The sequence below is a fragment of the Hibiscus syriacus genome, unplaced genomic scaffold (assembly GCF_006381635.1).
Source record: "Hibiscus syriacus cultivar Baekdansim isolate YM2019G1 unplaced genomic scaffold, ASM638163v2 tig00112000_pilon, whole genome shotgun sequence".
In the NCBI taxonomy this organism is placed as follows: domain Eukaryota; kingdom Viridiplantae; phylum Streptophyta; class Magnoliopsida; order Malvales; family Malvaceae; genus Hibiscus; species Hibiscus syriacus.
The window spans coordinates 2610531-2637134 of NW_024063235.1; the positions used below are offsets into that span (position 1 = coordinate 2610531).

General features: G+C 34.2%; 2 protein-coding genes across 2 annotated transcripts in view; one reads left to right on the top strand and one right to left on the bottom strand.

Annotated features, from left to right (window-relative positions):
- The window catches only part of LOC120174078, a 42070-nt gene extending 32771 nt beyond the window's left edge, over positions 1-9299 (top strand). The window contains exon 5 of the mRNA XM_039181052.1: positions 8979-9299. Coding sequence (XP_039036983.1) covers positions 8979-9113 — 135 coding nt within the window. The 3' untranslated portion in view covers positions 9114-9299. The remainder of the gene's footprint in view (positions 1-8978) is intronic.
- A 714-nt stretch (positions 9300-10013) lies between these two features.
- On the bottom strand, positions 10014-23572 carry LOC120174138 (bifunctional aspartokinase/homoserine dehydrogenase 1, chloroplastic-like). The gene is made up of 18 exons (XM_039181101.1): positions 23369-23572; positions 22375-22442; positions 21173-21547; positions 19633-19721; positions 19251-19554; positions 18145-18197; positions 17851-18062; positions 17662-17749; positions 17474-17587; positions 15761-15859; positions 15446-15640; positions 14687-14769; positions 13433-13658; positions 13009-13154; positions 12797-12932; positions 11399-11482; positions 11217-11309; positions 10014-10452 (listed from the first exon to the last, which is right to left on the bottom strand). The coding sequence occupies exons 1-18, from the start codon at positions 23512-23514 to the stop codon at positions 10207-10209; spliced, it is 2757 nt and encodes a 918-aa protein (XP_039037032.1). The 5' UTR covers positions 23515-23572; the 3' UTR covers positions 10014-10206.
- Between the last annotated feature and the right edge of the window lie 3032 nt (positions 23573-26604).

Sequence of the window (26604 nt, forward strand, 5' to 3'; positions counted from 1 at the left end):
AAAGGTTTTGAACCAGACTTTTATTCCGAAAGAGTTGCCCATTGAAAAGTTGGATCGTTTAGTTTCCAATGTACAAGCTGATAATTTTTTATCTTTTTCTGAGGATGAAATCCCTTCTGGGATGATGGGTAGTCAGAAGGCTTTGCACATTACAGTTAAATGTAAAGGGCATGTGTTGTCCCGGGTCTTGGTTGATAATGGTTCAGCTTTGAATGTGATGCCCTTAGTGACTCTAAAGAAGCTTCCATTAGATAGTACACTTATGAGAACCTGTCAAAGTGTGGTTCGAGCTTTCGATGGGACTAAAAGAGAAGTGTTGGGCAAGATTGATGTTCCTCTGAATATTGGTCCAGCAACTTATGAAGTGGAATTTCTTGTAATGGACATTATGCCTACGTACAATTGTTTGTTGGGAAGGCCTTGGATTCATCAGGCCGGTGCAGTTCCGTCCACATTGCACCAGAGACTGAAATTTGTAATTGATGGAAGGTTGGTATGTATTCATGCTGAAGAGGACATTATTGCTTCTGTTTTTACTACTGCTCCATATATTGAAGTTGATGAGCAAGCCGTCGAGTGTTCTTTCAGATCGTTGGAGTTTGTCAATGCTACGTTTGTGGCCGAAGGCAGGAAGATAACAAAGCCTCGATTGTCAGACTGTACCAAGATGGGGCTCAAATTGACTCTTGGAAGAGGAGCGAAAGTTGGAAAGGGGTTAGGTCGACAGTTGCAAGGACCGGTGAATCCAATATGCCCTGTTACTAAAAGATATCGATTTGGTTTGGGGTATCAGCCAACTCCGAGGGGTAAGCTGAGGGGAATTAAGAAGGGTCAGGAAATGAGAAAGGCCAGATTGGCTGGTGAAGACCTTAGCTGGGAACCCATGATCTTCCCGCCGTTGAGCAGCTTTTTCATATCTGGGGGACATATGTTTCAAGGGAATTCAAGGAACACTGAGGTGATGGTTGAGGATGCCTTGGGAGATTTAGGCATTAACGTTATAACTGATGATGAATTTGAGGAAATGAGAGTTATGGGCATTTATCCTGCACCGCCGGGCTTCGTGTTGAACAATTGGACTGCGGAAGAACTGCCTGTAGTTTACAAATCTTTTACAGAGTAATGCACTGGAACTTTCTCCCTGTTGTTCATACCCTGGGGCAATAGGTAATTTTATGTAAAGGGTTAAGCTGTTTGTTTTTTCTTGCTTTCAATAAAAGATGCATTCTGTTAGCTCCAAATGGAAAACATTCTCCCATGTATTTCATTCATTCATTCTTTGTTGTATATATGTATGTATTTATTTCTTTCTATTTATTTATATGGGAAAAGATCCTCCCATATGTATATATGTATATATATCTTCTCTTTCATTATTTTTTCAGGAGCTCAGATATCAATAATATGAATGCCAATGACTCTGACCCGGAGATTGATTTCGAGAAGCTTATATGTCAAGGAGAAATCGAGGATTATGATGATGATGAGGGATGTGAACTACCTTCTGAATTGCTGAAAATGTTGGAGAATGAAGATAAGCAGATTCTGCCTCATAAAGAGTCTACTGAGATTTTGAATTTAGGGACAAATGAGGATAAGAGAGAAGTAAAGATTGGTACCACTCTATCAGTTGGAGGTCGACATGATTTGATAGAATTGCTTCAAGAATACAAGGATGTGTTTGCTTGGTCATACGAAGATATGCCGGGTTTAGATACAGAGTTGGTTGTTCACAAACTGCCAATAAAGCCTGAATGTAAACCGGTACAGCAAAAACTGAGAAGAATGAGACCTGAGATGCTGCTCAAGATTAAAGAGGAAGTGAAGAAACAATTTGATGTCGGGTTTCTTAAAGTGGCCAAATATCCTGAATGGGTGGCTAATATTGTCCCAGTACCGAAGAAGGATGGGAAAGTTCGAATGTGTGTTGACTACAGGGATCTCAACCGAGCTAGTCCAAAAGATAATTTTCCTTTGCCACATATAGACACGCTAGTGGATAATACTGCTGGAAATTCTTTGTTCTCTTTTATGGATGGTTTCTCTGGCTACAATCAAATTAAGATGAACCCTGAAGATATGGAAAAAACGACGTTCGTTACCATGTGGGGAACGTTTTATTATAAAGTAATGTTGTTTGGACTGAAGAATGCAGGGGCAACATATCAAAGGGCCATGGTGACGTTATTTCATGACATGATGCATAAAGAGATAGAAGTTTATGTCGATGATATGATTGTCAAAGCTAAGATAGAGGAAGAACATATCGGGAATTTGAGAAAGCTTTTTAAAAGACTAAGAAGATGCCAGCTAAAACTCAACCCAAATAAATGTACTTTTGGGGTGACATCTGGGAAGTTATTGGGTTTTGTAGTAAGCCAAAAAGGAATTGAAATAGACCTAGATAAAGTAAAGGCTATTCAAGACTTGCCAGCCCCACGAACACAAAAAGAAGTCAGAGGATTTTTGGGGAGATTGAATTACATAGCTCGGTTTATTTCGCATTTGACTGAAAAGTGTGATCCCATATTCCGCCTTCTTCGTAAGAATAACTCAGGGGAATGGAGTGAGGATTGTCAAAGAGCTTTTGAAGCAGTGAAAAGATATTTGTCGAGCACTCCAATCTTGGCGCCACCTATCTCAGGCAAACCATTGATTTTGTATTTGTCGGTTTATGAAAATTCAATGGGGTGTGTGCTGGGGCAACGTGACCAAACTGAGAAGAAAGAAAAGGCTATCTATTATCTCAGCAAGAAGTTCACTTAATGTGAGACAAGATACTCACCCGTTGAAAAGTTGTGTTGCGCTTTAGTATGGGATACCCAAAGGCTTAGGCAATATATGTTGTATCATACTACTTGGCTTATATCCAAGCTTGATCCCTTGAAATATCTAATGGGTGTGCTTGCATTATCTGGAAGATTAGCTCATTGGCAAATCCTATTGTCCGAATTTGACATCCAGTATGTAAACCAGACGTCAATTAAAGGAAGTGCTATAGCGGAATTCATTGCAAGCAGGGCTTCGGAAGAATATGAGTTGTTGAGCTTTGATTTCCCAGATGAAGATTTAATGGCTATTTCGGTAGAAGAAGCAGTGGCATCCACTAGTAAATATTGGAAGTTGAACTTCGATGGTGCTTCAAATGCCTTGGGACATGGAATCGGGGCGATTTTGGTCTCACCAGAGGGAGAGCATTATCCTTTCACCAGTCGGCTTAATTTTGATTGTACTAACAATATGGCCGAGTATGAAGCTTGTGTTCTGGGTCTTAGAGCTGCTGTTGAACGCAAAGTAAAAATGCTTAAAGTGTATGGGGATTCAGCTTTGGTAATTTACTAACTCAGGGGATAATGGGAGACAAAAGATCCTAAGCTTTTAGAATACCGTAAGTTAGTTATGGAACTTGTTGAAGAATTTGAAGAAGTAACTTTCAATTATCTCCCCAGAGAAGAGAATCAAATGGCAGATGCCTTAGCCACACTGGCAGCAGCGTTTAAGATGAATGAGCATTCAAATATGATGCCCATTGAAATGAAAGCTTATGAGTATCCAGCCCATTGTTTTAATATTGAAGAGGAAGAAGATGGAAACCCTTGGTATTATGATATCTTGCAATATATAAGGTATCAGAGTTATCCAGAACAGGCTACTGAGAATGATAAGAGAACCATTAGAAGAATGGCATCAGGGTATGTGCTTGATGGTGAGTCCCTATACAAGAAAAGTCTGGATCAGGTCTTGTTAAGATGTGTGGACTCGAAAGAAGCCAAATTGATTCTTGAAGAAGTGCATGAGGGAATATGTGGTACCCATGCTAATGGGCATGCTATGGCTAGGCAGATTATGAGATTTGGGTATTATTGGTCAACTATGGAAACAGACTGTATCAATTATGCCCGAAAATGTCACAAATGTCAGATTTATGGAGATAGAATACATACTCCTCCTCATCCGTTGCATGTAATGACAGCTCTGTGGCCATTCTCAATGTGGGGCATGGATGTTATTGGACAAATTTCGCCTAAAGCTTCAAATGGTCATCGCTTCATTCTGGTAGCCATAGATTATTTCACCAAGTGGGTAGAAGCAGCTTCTTACACAAATGTTACCCAGTCTACAATATGTAAATTCTTGAAGAAGGAGATCATTTGTAGATATGGTTTGCCCTAGAGGATTATCTCCGATAATGCATTGAATTTAAACAATAAGATGATGGACTCGGTCTGTAAACAGTTCAAAATAAAACATCATAATTCCACCACTTATCGCCCAAAGATGAATGGGGCAGTAGAGGCGGCCAATAAGAACATCAAAAGGCTCATAGAGAAAATGACTGAGACCTATAAGGATTGGCATGAGAAGTTGCCCTTTGCTCTGTTTGCTTATCGAACTTCAGTACGGACTTCAACTGGGGCAACTCCGTTTTCTTTGGTTTATGGGATGGAAGCTGTCTTACCTATTGAGGTAGAAATTCCCTCACTTCGGATTTTGTCAGAGGTAAAGCTTGATGAGGCAGAATGGGTCCAAGCTAGGTATGACCAGTTGAATTTGATTGAAGAAAAGAGATTGAAAGCTATTTGTCATGGTCAGATGTACCAAAAACGTATGATACGGGCACATGGTAAGAAAGTTTGCCTTCGAGAATTCCATGAGGGAGATTTGGTGCTTAAAAGGATTTTGCCTATTCAGAAGGATTTCAGAGGAAAATGGATGCCCAATTGGGAAGGACCTTATGTTGTCAAGAAGGCCTTTTCTGGAGGAGCTCTAGTCCTAACTGAAATGGACGGATCAGAATTACCATATCTAGTGAATTCCGATGTTGTTAAGAGATATTTCGCTTGAAGAAGAAATAAAAGAGAAAAAATGAAAAAATAAAAAATAATAAAAATGAGAAGAAGAAAAAGAAGAAAAGAAAATGAGAAAAAAGAAAAATGATGGAAAAAACGAAAAGAAAAAAATGGAAAATAGAAGAAAAAATGAAAAATGAAAAAAAAAAAAGAAAAATGAAAAAAAAAAGAGAAATAAAAGGAGGGTTCAAGATGAAAACCCGAAAAGGGCGCCTTGGAACCAAAGGAGGTCTCAAGTTGAAAACCCACAAAGGGAGACTTGAGTTGAGTTTGAAATTCAAAATTCGTGCATGGTGGAGGTTCTGAATTAATTCTGGAAGTGGAAAGAGATCCTGATATGGATAGTAACAATGACAGTTGGTGATCAGTGATGAGATTAAAGATTAATGAGTCTCGATTGAAATAACCAAGAGAAATTGAATGCACATGAGATTCAATACTTGTTTAGGGCATCCAATGATAGAGATTTGGGAGTTTAGAAGTAGCTTCATACTCTTAAGCATCACAATTTTGGAGATCTTTTTGACAGAAGCTACACTCGAGACATTCTAACGGCGTGCCAGTTCAAAAGCATTTGCATTATTGATATTTGAAGACGCCTACTCTTTTGTTCTTTTACTGTTTCCAGTTAAAAGTTTGTCATTTAGTTGCCTAAAATTCTCTGTATTTGTATAAATAAAGAGATGTCTTTCCTTGTTCATTTCCCCTTTGTAAGCATCTTATGTTGAAAAGTTAAAACATATAGTTTAACTTGAAGTACATGAGATCATTTTGTATTATTGTGCAAAAGGTTTTAGAAAATGCAGGTATTCTGAAGCTGATGATGGTTTTAACATGTAAGCTTGTGTGGTTATGGGAAAATGAAATCTTGAAATTCATAAGAAAATCTCAGCCATGAGAAGAAGACCTAAAGAGATTGTCATTAATTAAGAAGTTGATTATGGGTACTGGTGGGTTTTCAGGAAAGAAAGAAGTCAAGGCCCTATTAAGCTGAGAAATATGGAATTGAGATTGTTAGCCGGGGTGAACTGGCCACACGTTCTGTGCCCAAGATGAAGCCGAGTTCCATCAAGATTAAAAGGAGATAGAGTTCCTTCGAAGAAGAAAATGCATTAAATTACATAATTGCATACATTTTAGGCATGAATAGGATCATGGCATTCATAATTGCATGATGACTTAAATATTTACAGGTTTCACAGGGATAGTTGAAGATTGAAGATATTGAAGCATCGAGGTGAACATAACTGGTTTTGAGATTTTGAAAAGAATGATGTTTATACGAAAACTGAGCGCCAAAGCAGATTCACGTATCCAATGGTTGGATCTTTGAAACAAATCAATCTTAAGCCTTCACGGAAGAGTAGTGAAGCAAATCATCTATAAGCCTTCACGGAAGAATAGTGAAGCAAACCCATTTTATGAAGATTGTTCGAGTTCTATACTCTCTGAAGGAATAGAGAGCGAACCCGTTTTATGAAGATTGTTCGAGTTCTATACTCTCTGAAGGAATAGAGAGCGGACCCGTTTTATGAAGATTGTTCGAGTTCTATACTCTCTGAAGGAATAGAGAGCGGACCTGTTTTTTGAAGATTGTTTGAGTCCTATACTCTCTGAAGGAATAGGGAGCGGACACGTTTATTGAAGATCGAGTCTTATACTCTCTGAAGGAATAGGGAGCGGACACGTTTATTGAAGATCGAGTCTTATACTCTCTGAAGAAATAGGGAGCGGACCCGTTTGTTGAAGATTATTCGAGTCTTATACTCCCTGAACGAATAGGGAGCAGACACGTTTTATGAAGATTGTTCAAGTCTTATACTCCCTGAACGAATAGGGAGCAGACACGTTTGTTGAAGATTGTTTGAGTCTTATACTCCCTGAATGAATAGGGAGCATACACGTTTGCCAAAGATTATTTGAGTCTTATACTCTCTGAATGAATAGAGAGCAGACACATTTTATGAAGATTGTTCGAGTCTTATACTTCCTGAATGAATAAGGAGCAGGCTCGTCATTTGAAGATTTTTCAAGTCTCATTTATCCCGACTTCTCATGACCAGACAAATTCGATCATCTTTTGATCTTTGCCCTATGCTCGTTACACGACAATAAGCAAAAAGGGGCAGTTGTAGATGCTCGTTTTGTCCGGGCTTATAGCAGATTAAATAATTCGAATCGAGCCCATCATTATATCTAACCCAACCTGTGCTCAGTTGGATTATGCCAATAAGACAGGCAGTTTTGAGTAGGAAAAGAGGGGGAACTGTTTATAGAGAGTGGGGGTCGGTTTTGAAAGGAATTAACCTCTGAAAACTGGAGATGATCAGCAGAACGAGAAAAAGGCAGAGACTATTGAAAAAAAAAAGAGGAGAAAACCAAAAAAAATGATTTGTCACCTAAAATTTGGGAATGGAAGAAAAAGAAATGTTCGGTTATTTAAAGTTATCGAGAAAAGGTTGTTATATCTTTTAAGATCTAATCTCGATAGTTGTAAATAATCGAACATTCTTTATCTTTCTAAAATGACTTGGCAATTTTAATTTAATTCGTTTGAGTGTTCTTGAATGTTTTAAATTTACATTTTTGTTTTATGGGATCAAAAATCAAATTAAGTTCGAATTTGTAAAGTTCATTGCAAAAACGTTAATTAATCGACTAGGTACCGATTTAGGGCGTTGTGGGGGTGCTAATCCTTCCCCACACGTTAATTAATCGAATTTGTTGTTTTAATTAAAATTAATTTTTATTTAAAATGACAAAGCATTTTTGGGTGCCCAATCACACCCTAATCAAAGATTGGTGGCGACTCTTTGAACTGTATTTTTCGATCTTAAAGGAAATCCAAAAATTTTCGAAACGAGAGGTCTTTTAAATCGCATTTGTTTTTAAATTAATAAGAGATAATTAAGAATTAATGTGGTTTTTAAAATCTCACTTTTTTCACCTTTTAAGAAAAAATCGTTTTGACATCGTGTATGTCAACAAGTGTTCCCCATCTTCCTACTACCTTCTCAAAAAAAGATACATTCCAGTAAAACAAAGGAACCCCAAATAATTTCACCAGACAGAAAGCCATAGGGACACCCTCATCATTCAATAATAGTTCCAATCGGTCGAACCATAGATTCATAAGCTCCTTCCTATTCATCCAAATATCCATCATCTCCTCGGTTGAGTTAAACACTATGACGCAAGAGTTCCATACATGGCCCCAACGAGCAATATGGACATCAATACCATCTTTAGCTAGAGCCTTCTTAATCAACTCAATTTGTAATGATTATTTAACAATCCCTGTTAAAGACCTTTTAACCCAACTTGAACTTTCCGATGGAATATACATTTGTAAAATATTTTTCTTAGCTATCTCCCTATGAGAAACATCTGAAAACAGATCCTTATTCCCCATAGCACTTCTATAAGACAGCAAAGCATCTTTGTAAGATCTGGCATCCCTGATACTTCTGTTAGAGATATCCACCTTGTTGGACTTTGAAGTATCTGCAGAATCCTGACTGGAAACCTTCTTTGAGAACATGTTCATCCCCACTACCCTTGATCGAGATTCCTTATATCTTGCAGGACTCATTGAAATCAACCTCCCATCTATCAATATACCATTTAAGGCTTCAACAGCCTTCTTCAAACCAATCTCACTCTTAAAATGAACAAAAGCAAAAGTGGAGAATTTGTATTTTGGATTTCTTGTTTCTTTAGGAATAAAAACTCTAAAAATTGGACCATGGACTAAGAAAATTTCCCTTGAAGAACGACGAGAAACCCTACTAAGGTTGTCAACGAACACCGTCCAAACCTCATCGGAAACTAACTTTTCTTTCAACTTCTCTCTCTCTACGTTTTTCTCTCTCTCACTCATTGTGGATCTTTTTCGAAATTATTATGCTTGGCATCTTGATGCACGAATCAAGAATTGTTTGCATAATCTTATTTATGAATTGGCCGACACTTGACACTTTTCTGCATAATATCTTTGATGGAGAATGAAATGTTAGATTTTTATTTTTTGTGCATCACAAATAATTGTTTTAAATCACTCACCAATATTATCATGTCAATTAGCCTTTTCTTTGTGGTTACCATCATTTTCTACTTTGTTTCTTGCAGATCAATTTTGCAGCAAGATCTACTGTAAAAGTCTTGGAAAAGCCTGAAGTACTCTACCCCAAGGAGCTGCATGCTAGCCTTAAAGATCAGCTGAGAATCGTCACAAATTTTATGCAAAAACCACAACTCAAATGAATCATCCCAATGTAAAACCCGTCATGTTGGCAGCAGTGCGTAGCATTTAGACATTGAAAACCATGAATCACAAAGTGCCTTATTGATTAAATTTTGCATAAATATTTGTCTCAAGTTTATCACTACTTCAAACTAATATGATTTTCTTTCCCATGGACTTTCAAGTGCCAACAGAAGGGGTGATTCAATGGTTAAATATCGAGGGGTATCTTGATTTGAAGAGTGCCAACAGAAGGGGTCTAGTTATGTATTGTTCAGTCACATGAAATACAGCTTGTGATAACGGTAGGGTTTACTTCTGTTATTCAGACTTATGTAAACAAAATTTGGCTTGATAAAAGCTTGCAATAAAGTGGGGTGGAAAAGAAAACTATCCCAGTTTCAAAAATTAAATAGTATGAAATACTAATATATTGTATATATAACATGAAAGTTAAACTAAAGTAGTTGTAATAGTATATAAAACTTTGAATTCATTTGATTTTTAATGTACGTATAGTTTTTTTTATAATTTTTATATTTAAAAATCAGCAATGTTTAAATTTGCAAATACAATTGCTGATAAATATTCATCTTCCCCATTACCCATCAGGTCATTTTGACAAAATCACCACCTTAAAGCATTCTCTATATTCCAATGAACACCCAATTTACTAAAGCACCAAAGAGCAATCGAAATGCCAACTTCGACGTTCCCATAAATTTTCATCATGCAAGTTCTTTTGAGCCTCGATAGATCATACCGTCAAACCCATGCAACTCATCACATATTAAAAATTTTAAGTTGATCCAAAATTGTTGTAATAAAAAAGTTGGTGGAAACCTGATCTAACCTCTTAACTGAATTGCATTTCCATTCCACACATCAAAAGACCTGGCTACATCCATCATAAACATGGAGGGCGACAGCATAGCTGGCTGCACTATTCTATCACTAATTCAGTGCCAAATCCCGAATTTTTAAAAGCTTCAACTTTTCAAGAAATTCTCTGCAAATTAGAGTTCAAACACTCATTCAACATACGCGGCAGAAAAACTTGGAAGTCTGGAAGAAAAAAAGAGTGCCCTGAATTGGATCATTCATTTAACGTCCCTAAGATGGGGCACCGAGGTATGAGGCAAGCCGCAAAATGTCACTGAATACTCCACCAGCTGTTACTTGGGCACCGGCGCCTGGACCACGGACTATCAATGGTTGTTCCTTGTACCTTGTAGTTGTGAATGCTATGATGTTATCGGATCCTGAGAGCTGTGCAAATGGGTGACTTTTGTTGTATCTTCGCAGCTCCACTACTCCCTTTTGATTAATGGCATCCACCACTCCAACGTATCTTAGGACCTGCCAAAGAATCATTTGAATCAAAAGTATTTTGGAATCACCTTCGGAGACATTATACATATGGTACACACAGACAACAACAAAAAGAGTAAGAGACTGTTAAATAACGAAAAGCATTGTGATTCCTAATCCACAAAACTCCGGTAATTTTCATGATCAACTTTTTCAGCAGTTTGAGAGCAAAGGTATATTTCCTATTAGAATGACCCTCAAAAGGTTCTACATAGCATGCATGCATTCTTTTAGGCATAATGTCAAAAGGCACCCCTAACATTTGACTAAATAGTCACTTCGGTCCCTATTCTTTTTTCTTGAAGCATTTTGGCCCTTAAACGTTTCATTTTGGGGCAAAAAGCCCCCTCTATGGATGAAAACTGTTAGTTAACAAGCTGCTAACGCTCCAAAACAGGGGCCTTTTAACCCTAAAATGAAATGTTGAGGGTCAAAATGCTCCATAAAAATGAATACGGGAAAAAATGACTATTAAGTCAGACGTTAGGGGCCTTTTTGCCCTAAAATGAAATCTAGGGGAGCCAAAATGCTCCAAAAAAAAATAATAAGTTTCAAAATGACCATTTTGGTAAACATTGGGGGCTAATTTTAGCATTGTCTTTCTTTTAAAACACGGATTCCTAGTCACCTCGCATTGAGGCACATCTCAAAGCATGCCTTGCTATTGCATTTTTAATAGAGTTCAAAAGTTTGTCAGTGTTATTATACAGGTACAAATAGGGAAAACAAAGAAACCAAAGCTGAATACTCACTTCCCTTGATTCTTCAGCATCCTGTCTCTCCTTGGCCATATCTGTGTCAAACTGAGGTAATTGCTTCATAAAATCCTCGGCAGATGCAGTAGCCTGCAAAGGCAAATGTAAGTATCATGTCTTTTAGGCATCGAAATCATTTATTTTTAGTAACTTTATAACATGGAAAAGTTAACCCTTACTCTTAGTGGTTCTGGAACCAGGGTTTGAACAGGTATATCAGAAAGTTCCAACTTCAAGCCAGATTCTCTGGCAAGAATTATCACCTACAAAATGCAAATCAACATATGAACCCAATCTCATCAAAATGCAGTGAGCATAAACCAGATGCGGTTAAAATGTGCAAGACATGACACTTCCAAACCATCATGGTTATTCTTAGCCTTAATTTTAGGAATGGAATTCAACCTTGATTTTCAGGACTGAAGTAGAAGAATTTTCTTGATAGTTTCATTGTTTTCCCTGGGGGTAGATAAATACCTAGGCTTGTACTACTGTTATGTACAAGTTATTCAACAAAATATCCTTCATTTTATACTAACAAAAGATATCATTCCAATTAATGTCTGTTGATTTATACAGCACTAAACTGATGATGAAATATCAATTACTTAGAATGAATTAAAGCATAAATTTCAAACAAGCTAAATTCTCTATGTTTGAGGAAGCCGACTTATCTATACATCCTTCTGCACGTGTCAATAAGAAAGATGCTACGAACAAAAGAAAGATTCTCCGCTGAACAACTACCTCAAGAGTCGATAGTAGTAGAAAATCCCAACATGATCCAAACTGATTTGATAACATTAAGTCGAGAATTCAAACCCATCAAACCCGAATTTAATTTGATAAAAAAAATTATGTCTCTGACCATTAGTCTATTAATAATTTTTAAAAGATAAAAATACAAAATATCTTTTGCAACTCTCATAGTACAATAATTATGTATTTTTTGTACACAAAAACCATAAATTTAATTTTATATAGAACAAACAATGTTTTATACCTATATTCAAGTAGCATTTATCTGGAAAAAAAAAGAAAGAATAGAAAACTCTCAAAAGAATTCTAGCGTTCAAGAAATTAACTAACAACGAGATTATTCCTTAATTCATGATGGATCTATAATAAATGGTAAACTATATATTAGTAATTTGATTATGATAAAGATGAAATATTAACCAACCAAAATTAGTCATGACTTTCCATTTACTTTCATGATTCTTTTTCTAGATTATCTCAATGATATGAAAAATCAAAACTGCATGCCACCAATTAACATGTGACCGTAAATAACTTAATTTGGGATGATAAAATCAAACACGATCTGAATGACCCACCAAAGCCAACCTGATTTGACTTTGAAGTCAACAAATTAAACCTAAATGAACTTGAAAAGACCAAAACGTAAAATGATTGAAACCAAAAATAACCCCAATTTTACAAGACCTATATAGCCCTACCCACCCAATTACCACCTCTACATCACAATTTGGCCAGTGTCAACATGCAGCTAAAAAATACAACGCTAACTTAATTACATATATAACTAAAGGAGCAAAGAAAAATTGAACACTAACCTTTCTTGCAACATCAGTTCCAGAAAGATCATCCCTGGGATCAGGTTCGGTATAACCTGCTTCTTTAGCCTCTGCTACCACCTCACTAAAGGTTCTAGTACCGGTGAAGTTGTTGAAAATATAACTCAAAGTGCCACTGCAAGTAATAATAAAGCATGTCAAAGTCAAAAATTGCATATTAGGAGATATAAAATTACATGACAATATGACACCTGAAAATGCCCTCAATGCGCAATATTCTGTCCCCAGTTTCAAGGAGGCCCCGTAAAGTGCTAACAATTGGAAGACCTGCTCCTACAGTTGCTTCATAGAAGTAATGTGTGTAGGATTGTCGCTGAAGAGCTCTCAGCTTTAGGTACTGTGTTTCACACAAATAGCACATCAACAAAGCAAGTCCAATAATATAAAATGTAATTAGAGAAAAAAGTGAGAGATGCAATCAGATGGAAAGTTTCAGCTGAAACAAATTGCACCAAGCAAAATCATTAAGATAAACAGTTTTAGTAAAACATATATATATACCGACACATGAACCTCATTCAAATACCCTTTCAGTGAGGATGAGCCACTAACGAATTGAAGGAAGATTGAACTTTTACAAGTTCTAATAGCCAAAATTACTAGAATTAATATTACCTTATCGAGCGGTCCCGAATTGGCCTTTTTGTTTGGAGTGATTACATGAATCCCTTTACACAACCAGTCATGGTAACAGCTGGCAACATTAGAGTCTGCTGTACAATCTACCAGAGCGGTATTTGGAATAAAATGATTTCCATGCACATGTTGAGTAAATTTTTCTAGATCGGCAACTTGTCCTTTCTGCTTCAGAAGTTCTCTCCATCTTGACAAGTCAATGCCACTGCAGCAACAGAGGGATGAGTCAATCGTAGGAACATAATTCGGAATGGAAAAACATGAAATCAAAGGTAAAATACGACAAAACAAACAGTTCTAAATTATAAGAAACAGTTCATCAACAAGTACCAATGGTCAAAATGAAGGAGAAAACCGTGAGTTTGATGGTGGGCACAGTGGAAAAACATGTAAATTACAATAACAATAATGGCAGATTTATGCTGTAAAACACAAGATTCAGAGAAAAGAAAATAAAGTATAAATGAGAAACTACAAAAACACTTTACAGAAGAAAAGTCTAGAAGACCAACACAAGGGCCATTAACAATGACATGGTAAATTCTTAATTTTGTATATATGTAAGAGGAGGTCAAATGTAGTTTTTGACACAAATGAAAGGTTAAATGTATCAAAATTAAACTGATAAATCTGTAAGGCAATAGAAACTTTATATAGTAGAGCACATATATGACAAATTAAATGATTAATTTTAGGTTTTCTGTAAGCTTCCAAAAACTCTCTTCGTATTCGTAAGAAATATTTAGAGACGAAGCAAATTAAATTCTTCACAAGTCAAACCAACAACTATAGGTCAAAGGAGGCATATAGTCTCATTGTAGTACAAGTTAAGAAGAATAATGATACATGGGCTCTTTAGAGTTTAGCATTTTATTCAAACAAAATAATTTCTAGTTCAACACAATACAACAAATCACACAAAAGAATGTTTTTCAAGAAAAATGAATACCACAACTTTATAGAATTCATTTCCATCAATAATTTGATATGCTTCAAATCAATCGAACAGAAACAATTGCAGAACATTTGATGGAATTAATTTACTCCAAACACACACTAAGGAACATAAATGCACATATATTATCCATAAACTTTTATACAATGATAATAGCAGTACAAATTATTTTTAAAATTTAATTTTCTAACAAGAGAAAACACAATGGTTTCTTCCTAAATATCATTTTAAAAATATACCTGAACGTAGGATTATTTCTATGAATGTTCAAGACTTACACTTCACTTAAAAGCATTGTCCTTGATCCAGTAATCCCCATTACACGCAAATCAATATTAAACTCTTCCTTGAGGACTGCTACCTGCCCAAAAAAAGTTAAACCATTCATTCGGGTTCAATAAGTTCAGAAATTACCAAAATTTCATCCCTAGCAAATACTGCTGCCACCAGAGCAAACCCACAGATGCCTAGGTCAAAACGATTGACTTGTTCTGTTCAAAGAAAGCCGATTTTTAAATGGATGTATACAATGGTAGTTTAATTTCACTAGGGATCTAAACAAACCAAAATGAAATGGCCTGGAAAGTACTTAAACTTGACTAAAGCTTGATTGCATTTCATTTCTCATACTCAAGCTTGACTTTATATGCAAGCTACTCCACTTAATGCTGATAGAAGCCAACTCAAGAAAAAGCAAATGGCAAGTCAGCTGAGTAACTTGTGACCGACTCAACTCTATTATAACAGCATTTTTCAAAATGACTGATGAATCACAAGAATAGTCACAAAGGTTAACCCAAGGACCAACTACCACACAAAAAATGTGAAATAATATAGTTATAAAGTAGTAGAATAAATGATTTGCACATGTTACTGCATCTTTAGATCTTACAAAAAAAAGTTACTGCATCTTTAGATTTACTTCTACAATGTATTTATTGAACAAGTAACAAAAAGAATTTATTGCATGCTCAAATACAAATATTTGTTAGCAACATAAGAAAAATAAATAAATAGTACTTCTTATGATACTACACCTGATCCCTCAACTGATCGAGTAATGCTGCACCAATCAATCCAGGTCCAATTATCCCCATTGCTATGGTTGTTCTTGAAAGATAGAACCTTGAATGCACAGCTCTTAAAGCCCTTATACAATCTTCACGCTTGAGAACTGCTGTGATATTGTACTCAGAACAACCTTGAGCTATAGCACGAATGTTGATATTAGCCTGTATTATGATATTAGATGGGAAAAAAGGGAAATAGTAAGTTCTAGTGTGAATATTATATAAACATATATGGAAAAAAAAAGTATTTGTCTGAAAGGATATATATATGGAACTTTCTACCTTTGCCAGAGCATTGAAAAGAGTTGCACTGACTCCAGGAGTGCTAGCCATTTTCTGGCCAACAGCTGCTAATATGCTACAGTTAGGAATGACTGCAACCTGAGAAGGACCCTTATTTGAGAAAATAAACTAGACAATAGAACCATACTAATGTAGCAGAAAGGTAACTTAATCCAAAATAAATAACACTGGACACTTCTCCATATATATATAAAGCAATCAATAATAGATTTTGAGTTGAAACAGTAAGCAAAATTTAACCCATGAGGACAATGCAGATACAAAGGTTAGCAATGTTTACTCAAGCCTGATGCTGCAACCAACACACTAGATAATGCCCAGAACAGAAAACATGAAGATAGTTTATATTCGAAATATTAGCAATATGTCAAATACACCGTCTGTTATGCATGTTTGAATTCAACCTACAAAGTGAGTTCAACTGGTACAATTTTTAGTTTCCATGACCCATATTATAACGCCCGAGCCCCAGGAACTATATAAATCCAAATGATTCCTCAGCAAATTCTTCACAACTTTCCCTGGTAATTAGACCAATTGTTGTCTTAGGAAAAATGCCAAAAGCTAAATAACATCAATATTTTTCAAAACCTATACACCCTTTCAAAAAATTGAATTCCTAATGTTGTTATTAAGAATAGTGTCATCCTTAGGTTGGTCAAAAGGTCTGTGAATTGTGAGGCTGACAGCTTGGCTAAGGCAGGGATAGGGTAGTTTTTACTGGACAGAGGTGAGTTTTGAGTGTGGGGGGGTGGTTGTAATAGCCGGCTGTTGTGTGTATTGTACTATTCTCTGGAATGACATTTGAGGCACTCTTTTCCTCCTTCCAATGTCCGTTGATGTACTTTTGTACAGCAATGGTTATGAAGTGGGGTTTTAATGAGGTCTCGCTATTTATCAAAAAAAAAAGTTTGCACAACAGTACTAGTTTTAGAAAATCTTTAAGCTGATTTTGGAATGTTTGTAAAAAGATTGCAACATGGGTAGATGTTTTCCATATTTGACAAAAAGAGACTACTCCAATTTTTACATGTTTCTTTCAGTAATTAAGTATTTCATTAAGAAGAGAATGCAGACTTGTATGAGACAAATTTCAAGCTTCAAAGAATATACCTATATGCATTGTTAGTCTCTTATGTATATTGTCTCTATTGATACAAGGAATGGAGAGCCCAGAACGCTTAGAACTCAGGGTTTTCTTGAAACATTAAGTGTAACAAAATTATGGGAGCTAAATCAAACCAAAATAACAATGGTCCGTTATAGACGGAGAATGTAGATATGCTAGTTGAGAGATTAAATTATCTACAATTTTATTTCAATTTTATATTTTATGGGTTATTTGTAACTTTTATTGATATTTTAGAACATGGTTATTTAATATATTGTTTAATTTACATCTTTTTATCAGGGTTCTGATTTTAGTTATAAACACCTATGTTATTTTAGTTTCAATTAGGTTTGGATTATTAATATTTGAGATATTATAATATTAAATATTCAATTTCACTCAATTACTTGCTAGTTTCTCCCCTAGTTCCCTTTCCATAAAATCTTTTTGTTTCTCCCTTAATGCTTCCATCTTCTGATTTTCCTCGAGATCTTATATTCATTGCATTTACCCTACTTCCGCTACATCAGCTATGCTTGTCTGATAATCAAGTCCACATGTATGTTTAAACTGAAAAGCACCTGTGAAAGACGCCCAGCATCCAAAGCTTGGCGGAATCTAGATTGCAAAGCCTCAGCAACTGCTTTTACCTCCTTCTCAGGCACAGCAAAACAGACTGAATGCTCACTACTAGCCTGCATCAATACTGAGAAATAAGCATCCCATGTATAACAAGAATAGCATAATTGGAATAAGAGAATGTAAGCACCTGGGATATCATAATGACATTAGCCCCCACATCTTTCACGGCACTAAAAATGGCACTAGCTGTACCAGGAACACCGGCCATACCAGTTCTACCAATAGAAAATCAAGGTTCAGAATAAATATGACAAATTGAAATAATATAACAGAGCATGACCAAATACGTGCAGAAAATTGCATGGGGAAAACATACCCCTCAACGTTTACAAGTGCCAAATTATCAATAGTTGCAAACCCCTTGACTGGAGAATCTACGTTTTGACCATCTACATCATCACTTGCAGAACGGCAGATTTTTGTTCCAGGGGCAGAGAGATTGAAAATATTCCTTATCACAATTGGAATATCATATCGCATCACAGGTATAATGGTACGAGGATGCAAAACATTAGCACCAAAATATGACTGCATACATCAATTTATCTTAGAAAAATATCAAGAAAGTTAAGAAACTTTATCAGTTATAAAAAAGAGCCGTGAGGCCTACCATTTCCCATGCCTCTTGATAAGACAATTTCCTTAATATCACAGCTTCACTAACTGCAAGAGAAAAATTGTTCTTTACCATCACAGTCAAACCTCAATTTATATTGTATAAAGGGAAAATAATTCTAAGGAACTCCTGATAACATAAATTTGAGGATCACATCTAGCCTAATTCATAAATCAGTATTTTATTAGATTTTAGATGAAAGAAATACATGTGCTAGCATCTTCCATCAATTTTAAATAAATATTTTATGAAAATTTATACAAAACAGAACTAGTATCATTTTCTTTTGACAAGTAACTCAAAAATTATAAACTTCTCCCTCTAAAGAATTCGTTTGATGCATGTTAAAAGTTAGTGCCTGAAATGCTAAGCTGGAACTGATGAGGGATGCTGGTTTGGAGGTTAGCTGCTGCTGGTTACATAAAGGCTGAGTAGGATTTGCTTTAAGTAGTTAGATAAGTCATTAAGTGTTAGTTAAAGCTGTTAATGATAATTAAACATTTTGTTAAACAAAGAGTAGAAGAAATTAAAGTTGATTGTTGATTTTCATCTTTACTCCCCTATAAATGCATGTACCAAAGAAGAAATAAAGCAATAAACAAGTCTTTTTCCTTCTCAATCTTTCTTTTTCTTTTTCTTCTTTAATTGTGTTGTTAAGAACATACTAACAGGATCATGTCATGGGGTAATTGACAGAGAAGTCGAAGTCAATTGTCTACCCTTTACCTCAATCCCAGTAAACGACCTATTGTCATCGACATTCAACTCATCAAAGGGAGATTGAAAGTTGAAACCCTAGGGACTCCTTGCAGAGAGTCCCAGTGCCTAAGGACCAATCTTATAACACAAATAAGAAACCTATTCTAAAATGGAAATAAATTAACAGAAACAAAATAACAATCAAGAAACTTAAGGCTTAATTAGAGAATACATAAAATTACCCCTCCAGCAGAAAGAGCTTTTACTCATACTCGAAGTCAGGATAACTTGACGACATAAACAAACCACTTCAAAACTAATGAGATCTAAACCGCTCTCTATAAAAAATGCCAAAGGATTGGAGGTAATGAGATTGAATGACACAAAAGCTCAAGAGCTACCTTTTCGAGGGTCTGCACTATAGACACCATCAACATCTGTCCAAATTGTAACTTGGCGAGCCCTAAACAGAGCACCCATTATTGCAGCAGAGAAGTCACTTCCATCCCTCTTTAAAGTTGTAGGAATATTCTGAGGTGTACTAGCAATGAATCCAGTAGCAATAATTATCTTAGATGGATTCTGTGAAAACCACTTTTCCAGTTTTCTTTCGGATTCCGTGAAATCAGGATCGACCTGGTTAGAGCTAGTGGGATTTACAATAAGTACCTCCCTTGTATCCATCCATTTGCAATCTATCCCACTCTGTACCAAAATTCATTTCACAATTCATCAGATAACATCCCCAAAAGTTATAACTAACCAAAAAATAGAAATGCGTACCTTTCTAACAACATAAGATAACATTTGAGCAGACCATAACTCCCCATGTCCAACAACAAAATCTGAGAAAGATGCTGTGACATGACCAGCTGAAAAAGGAGGAAACGATAAGTATGTAAGTTTACATGACAAGAAATAATCCTTTAGAAGAAGTATTAGTTATACTATAAAAGGAGAAACAAAATAAAAAAAAAATACCACAAGGCAGTCGAGAGGAAAAACTATGGTAATGGAAAACAAGACCTGAAAATGAACTTTACACAACTATTTGAATAACTAAGCTCAGTAATTTAGCTAGTGCAAAGAAAACAACTTAACAAGTGCATCACAACAACAAGAGGAAATGTATGTTTCCTTTAATCTTCCTCTCCTGGAAACAGTGACCGCTGATAAGATTTATTTGAGCTGAGCAGTCAACGTAAAGCCAAATCTTAGCGTCTATACAAAATACAAAGTTGAAACAATAAATGCAAAAGGGAAAGTCAAAATTGAAACCCTTTGTGGTAAAAGTAACTGGCCCATTTAAAATAAAACCAACCGTGTCAAACAAATTCTTCTTTTTGCTAATCATATACCTGAAGTGAATTTCATATAATTATTTCCAGGAACATGTTACAACTAAATAAATATAAGCAAAAACACTAACAGAGAGAGAAGAAAATCTAGCATTAAGATTCAAGTAATCAAAATTGTTTCAAAACAATTACTTAGAATAAAAAAATGGAAGCCGCGTAATCCACATAAATTTTTAAGATATTTTGTCTTTTTATTTCTTGTTGTTGGACCAGGCTGAAAACTCTATCGTTACTAAACCAACTAGAACCCAATTCTACTGCCTACTTGCACGTCAAGTTCTACAACAAATCTAAGAAAATGAAGTAAATTATCATGAAATTACTCAAATCATTGGATCGCACGTTTTATGGCAAGAAACAGATACGAGACAGAAAAACAAGGTTAACCTAAAGAAAATAATTTTTTCCATAACGAACTTCAAAAGAATGATGTTTCAGATGAGACATAAGGTCAAGATCCAGATCAATTACATAAATACCTGTTCAAGGGATATGGTGGTTCTACAGTTTTAAAATGTTCAAACAATTAATACACAGAATTTCCTATTATTACCAAACAAACTGATGGATTAATTACTTGTTGGAAAACCCATGAAAGAAATGGAAAAACAAATAACAATGAAAACAAGTCTACTATTGCAAATGCACTTGATAAAATTACAAAATTGAAACTGCTGCCGGTTCGAAAATAGATTGATCAGCCATCAGTACTACTAGTGGCTTTTTTTTAACTCCTATGAACAAAGACAAACAAGTAAAAATTGATTTAACCTAGTTTTCTGAAGATTTTTAGATTCTTTCCGAGAAATATTATTAATATAGCATATGAAAAACACATTTATCAGCGCATTAACAGTGTCCTTGCTTAAACAAAATTAGACAGCAAACATATGAAACTGCACTAATCACCTAACTCATTTTGTTCTATAAAAGATGTGAACAGAGGTCAGAGTGAGTGTTCTAACCTATATATATTGCACGAAGCATTGCTTTGAGGTTACTAACATCATGATGCAGTTGAGATAAGAAAGTCGCAAGGTCATCTCCATCAAGCAAATCAAGTGCTGTCGAATTATGTTTTTCTAATACAGCATCCAATGCAGAGACGTAGGAATCATCTCTTGATTGTGCCTTGTTGATAAGGTCATACATCATATCTGTCACCTTAGACATGGCTGATATCACAACCAACTTCCTTTCTGAATCATCACTAATAATTATATCTGCGACATTCTTGATCCTCTGGGAGGTCCCAACACAAGTGCCCCCAAACTTATGGACAGCCCACATGTCTCCCTGGGGAAGATTTACTTCATCCACCGATTTCTCTACAGAGATATCTATAAATGAGAGAGAAAATAAAGATGTAACTTTTAAATATCAATTACCAGTAGTAAATAGCCTACAGACTATTTGTTTAAGCAAATATGTGATATATGTAATCACGTAAATCAGGCCAACATTAATTACAATGTTTATCCCAGCAGATATTTTCTATTGGTTGAAAAGACGGACTAGTCAATACACCAGATCAAAGGACATATAAAAGTCGATCCATATAGTTTAATTTCTGAATTTAGTTTCAACATTTACAGGAGTTGAATCGAAAAGTTGCATAGAGTGTCAAATTTAAACCATATGTCCAGCTTATGCATTATTAAGGTAGTGATGAGACAAAAACTGAGCTAATATAGCAACAATATTCTAAAAATTAAATTAAAAACTAAAAAACCATCATCATTTCCTTCTTTTTTCTGTTGTCTTATTTTTACTCTTTATGTTTTGAAGACAAAAGTAGTTCCAGGTCTCTCTCTTAAGGAAATTATACATGGAAAATCCAAATGGGGTACAAAGGTGGATCAAGGTAAAAGAAACAGAAGTCCAAAGTCAAAGCTGTAGAAAATTGCCTATGGTACTGATCATCATTTAGATGATTTTAGTAAAGCCTACATCTAAATCAATGAACAAAGTGATCCAATAACCATTGAAACATACACACGGATAAATTACATAAGTTACACAACAAATAAATTCCATAGAAGTTCGTCTTATATCAATGATAGGTGCCAGAGAGAAAAATGAAACAGGCTTCAAGCGTAAAGATGTAAAATGAATCCAAAACTTGTTATTAAAAACAAGAAAGAGAACTACAACATGTAAAACAAACCTGATACTGAAGTCTGGGCATGGATAGTTAATGACTTCCCTCTTTCCAACCGAGAACTAATATTTGATCTGGAATACATAGATAACAAGAGAAACTCATTATTGTCTTAGTAAAATATAATAACAGAAAAGCCAACTGGGATATAAAAGGACAGGTTATTTGATGACAAGTCCAAAAAAATTACCCAGATCCTCCAAATGAGCAACTTAATTGTTTAAATTGATATTATGGTGGGAAAGAAAACAAGGGTCCACATTTCCAATAAGCAATTAGCCTAGGCTATTGTTGTTTGAATTGGCTGAATCTCAATTGTGGATACAAATTTGAGCATTCAGCACATCGATAGCCTAGGCCTATGTTACTAGGACTTCAACTGCAGTTTTACATAGCAAAAGACAGGCTCTAGGCATTAAGGTCCTTACAACACCATAGGCACAAAGCATCAAAAGCACTCATCACAGTGAAGTAAGTCGGTAGGTTTTCAAGATTTGCTTAGAAACATGACCATAATCCTAAATACAGGAATTAAAGTAGCAAAAAGTTCAACCATAAAAAATAAATTAAAAGAAACAATCGATCCATATTGAATTAGTTATTCATAAAAGTCTAAACAATATATATATATAATTCACACATCTTCCTCTCTTTTTTTCCTTCATTTCTTTCTTAGATTTTTTATAAGAAACAAGCAAATCAAGTCAAAATTTGGGAGCAAGAGCAATCTATACAACCGCTGTTCAATTTTTATCTCCTTGCATCTAAGCTACATACTTATAATCATAATCGAAATAAGACCAGATCGATTTTACCTCCATGAAATTAAAAAAATTAAAAGGGAAAAACACTTCGAGCATGCTTAAAAAGCAGAAAAACAATAGATAAATAGATAAATAACGCGTTATAGCTATCATTTGGCCAGCATAAGCATCATTTCCTGAGAACCAAACAGATAAGAAATAGAGTTCGTAGAAATAAAGCGAAAAAAACTGAAAACCTGGAAAGAGGAAAAGCCTTGGGAAGAGGAAAGGAGCGGCATTGAGGAGAAGGAGAAAAACCAGATATCTTCCGCTTAGGCAACGAGGTAGGCGAGAGAAAGCGTGAGGAGCCGGAGATAGTGGCTGAGAAGGCCGCCATTAGCATCACTTCCAACAGTTACAACAACCACTTCCCCAAGCAAAACTTCCTCTCTTTAATGGCTGCTGCTTTGTCGTTTGTGTTTACGATTACGGATGATGAAACTGCATTCAGATCGGGAGCATATATTATTGTTAACCTATGGGTTTTGAATGATTTGATAATTTTTTTATTTATTACTATTAAACTCAAAATGGTGGGTAAAATAGCTTTCCATTTTGTATATTGTTATTTTTTTATTTTTTTTAATAAATATATATATATATATATATAGACACACACGAATATTATATAGAATAATAAATTAAATGAAAATTATTTAGTAAACTAAGTTTAGATTAATAATTCAAAATAAAAATTATTTAATAAATTTTATTTGATAAAAATATAAAATATGTTGATAATTATTTATTTATCAATTAATTTAGAATATATTTTAAAAAATTATTTTATTTTATTTTGTACGAATGAATCAACTTTAATGGTTAAATGAATGATTGTTATTCATAGAGGTTTAAGGTTCAATCACAGACGATTATAGGGTATTTGAGCATATGGTGTCAAATGATTGAAAGTCTTTAGAACAAATATTATCACTTGGAATCGCGATAGATTAATTAAAAAACTATCTTAATTTTTGAGATTATATTATTTTATTAAAATTTTAAATTTTCAAATAATTTAATTCTATTTTTTATTTTAAATTATATATCAAGAAGAATAAAAAAACTTAAATTAAATATTTAAGGTTGGTTTAATTAAAAATATATATGTTATTTTTATTTTCTCGAAAAATAGAAAACATTGAAGAAAACATGATTGGTGGTAAAATTAAAAAATGATTTATAAAAAAAATAAAATTATAAAATGATTTCTAAAAAATAAAAACAAAAAAAATGAAAACATGAAGATAAAAAAGATATTTTTAATATTTCCATTAAAACAGCTTAGGAAATTTGAAAAATAAAAAAATACAAAATCTAGATTTTAAACTTAACTTACGGATGTTCAAATCCTTTTAACAATTATATTTTGATTTAATGATATCTAAAACCCTCAAACTTTTAAAAAATCAAAATGGTCCCTAAACTTTTTTTACTCTCAATGTAATCCTTAAACTAATTTTTTAATATTTTTTTTTATTTTTAGCATGTTTATATTTAATTTATTAAATATCTTAATAATTATTTAAATTTTAAATTTAAATAATACCTTAATTTTTTTAAAATTTAAATAAGTCCTCAAACTTTATAAAATATTAATTAAACCCTCAAACTTAGTGAAAAAGTCAATTAAACTCATTTACCACATCATTATCCATCGTGTACTGCCACAACAACATAATAAATTGTCACATCAATATTGTATATTATCATATAAACTTTGTGAATTGTCATGTAATCATCTTGACAGTTTGATTCAATTGATCAAAAAATTAAATAGAATTTTTGCTTCAATTACATTTTAAACCTCAAATTCCAAAATACTTCAATTACATGTCCAACCCCAAATTCATAATATATTCTCAAAATCTGGCATAACAAATTAAACTTGAAGCAACAACCCTAAACCCTCAAAAGATATTTTTAATTATTAATGATGTATATTTTGTAAAAATAATTATTTAATTTTAAATTTTTAAAGAGAATAATATATTTTCTAAAGTCGTTTAATAGGTTTGTTAACTTGATAGTTGTCTATTTTATCAAATAAAATTAGAATAATTAATACAGAAAAATGCGAGTTGATATGGTGTGTATGAAAGCAGTGTATTGTTGTTGTTAGTGACAGTTTTAATAAACTTTTTAGATCCGTGACTTGTGACAACTGTGGCTTTTATAAGGTCCGTCCAAAAAATATATTGATGAAGTAATTATGTATAGAAGAGGTTAAAATCTCTGTTTTGAAAATCGGATCGAATCGGTTGGTTCAATCAGTTTAATCGGGAACCGTTGTTTAGTCCGGTTTAATATAAATCGGTTGAACCGTTATTAGTGAACCGGTCAGAACCGCTGAACCGTTCGAATCGGACCGGCTGAAAACCGAAAAAAATCGGGATTTTTGTTTTTTTAAAAAAAAAAAATTAAACCAAACAACGTCGTTTGGTAAACGAGTCAAGTCGAACTTGAGTATTGCTGAGCTCGACTCGAACTTGAAAACTTAAAAGTAAGCTTAACTCAACTCAAACTCACAAGCTAAAAATTATCAAGTTCAACTCAAACTCGAAATATAATATTGAAACTTGAACTCAAAAAGGCTTGAACTCAAAAAAAATTAGAAGCTCGATTGAAGCCTAAAATTCGAGCTTGATTGAAGTGAAATAATAGTTCACTCAATGTTCACCAAAAGGCTCCATGATTTTGAATGCCAAATTACCTCTATTATTTATAGAAGTTAGTTGTGATGCGCTTCTATGTTTCTTAGCAATGTGAGATTGTTTTGTTCTCATATTTTTACTCTTTAGACTTTTGGGATGCTCTTCAATTTTTCTTAGCCAGGTGGAATTGTTTTTAAAAAAAATTAAACCAAACAATATCATTTTGTTATGATTTTTTTAACCCCAAATTTATTTTTTAATTATAGTTATATAATTATATTTATTATTTAATATGTTTTACCTTAAATATTATGTTGTAGTTAATTTGAATCATTTTGTTTCACTTGATTTTATGATTTTTAACTTATATATGTTACGATTTGCTTTGAATATGACTTGTGATATAAAAAATTATTTTTTATTAAATATTTTTGATATTTTTATTTAATTTTTTAAATAATTATGACATCGTCCGATTTTTCTGACTGATCGAACCGATTCAATCGATTGAACTAATAAATCGATAACATGATCGATTTACTAACCGATCTGATTCTAAAAACCATGGTTAAAATCTGGAGATCATAATCAACTACTAAAACAATGAATATCAAATTCAAAAGTGTTTGCGGCTTTTAAAAGCAGTGGTCCCACCGTTCACCGCTGGACTCAGAAGGGATCTTCCGACTCAGAAGGGATCTTCTTAACGTCAGTCCAATTTTCTTTTTCTAATTTCGCCGATCACACGAGGACTTCTACCGTACAAGTACAGTGTAAAC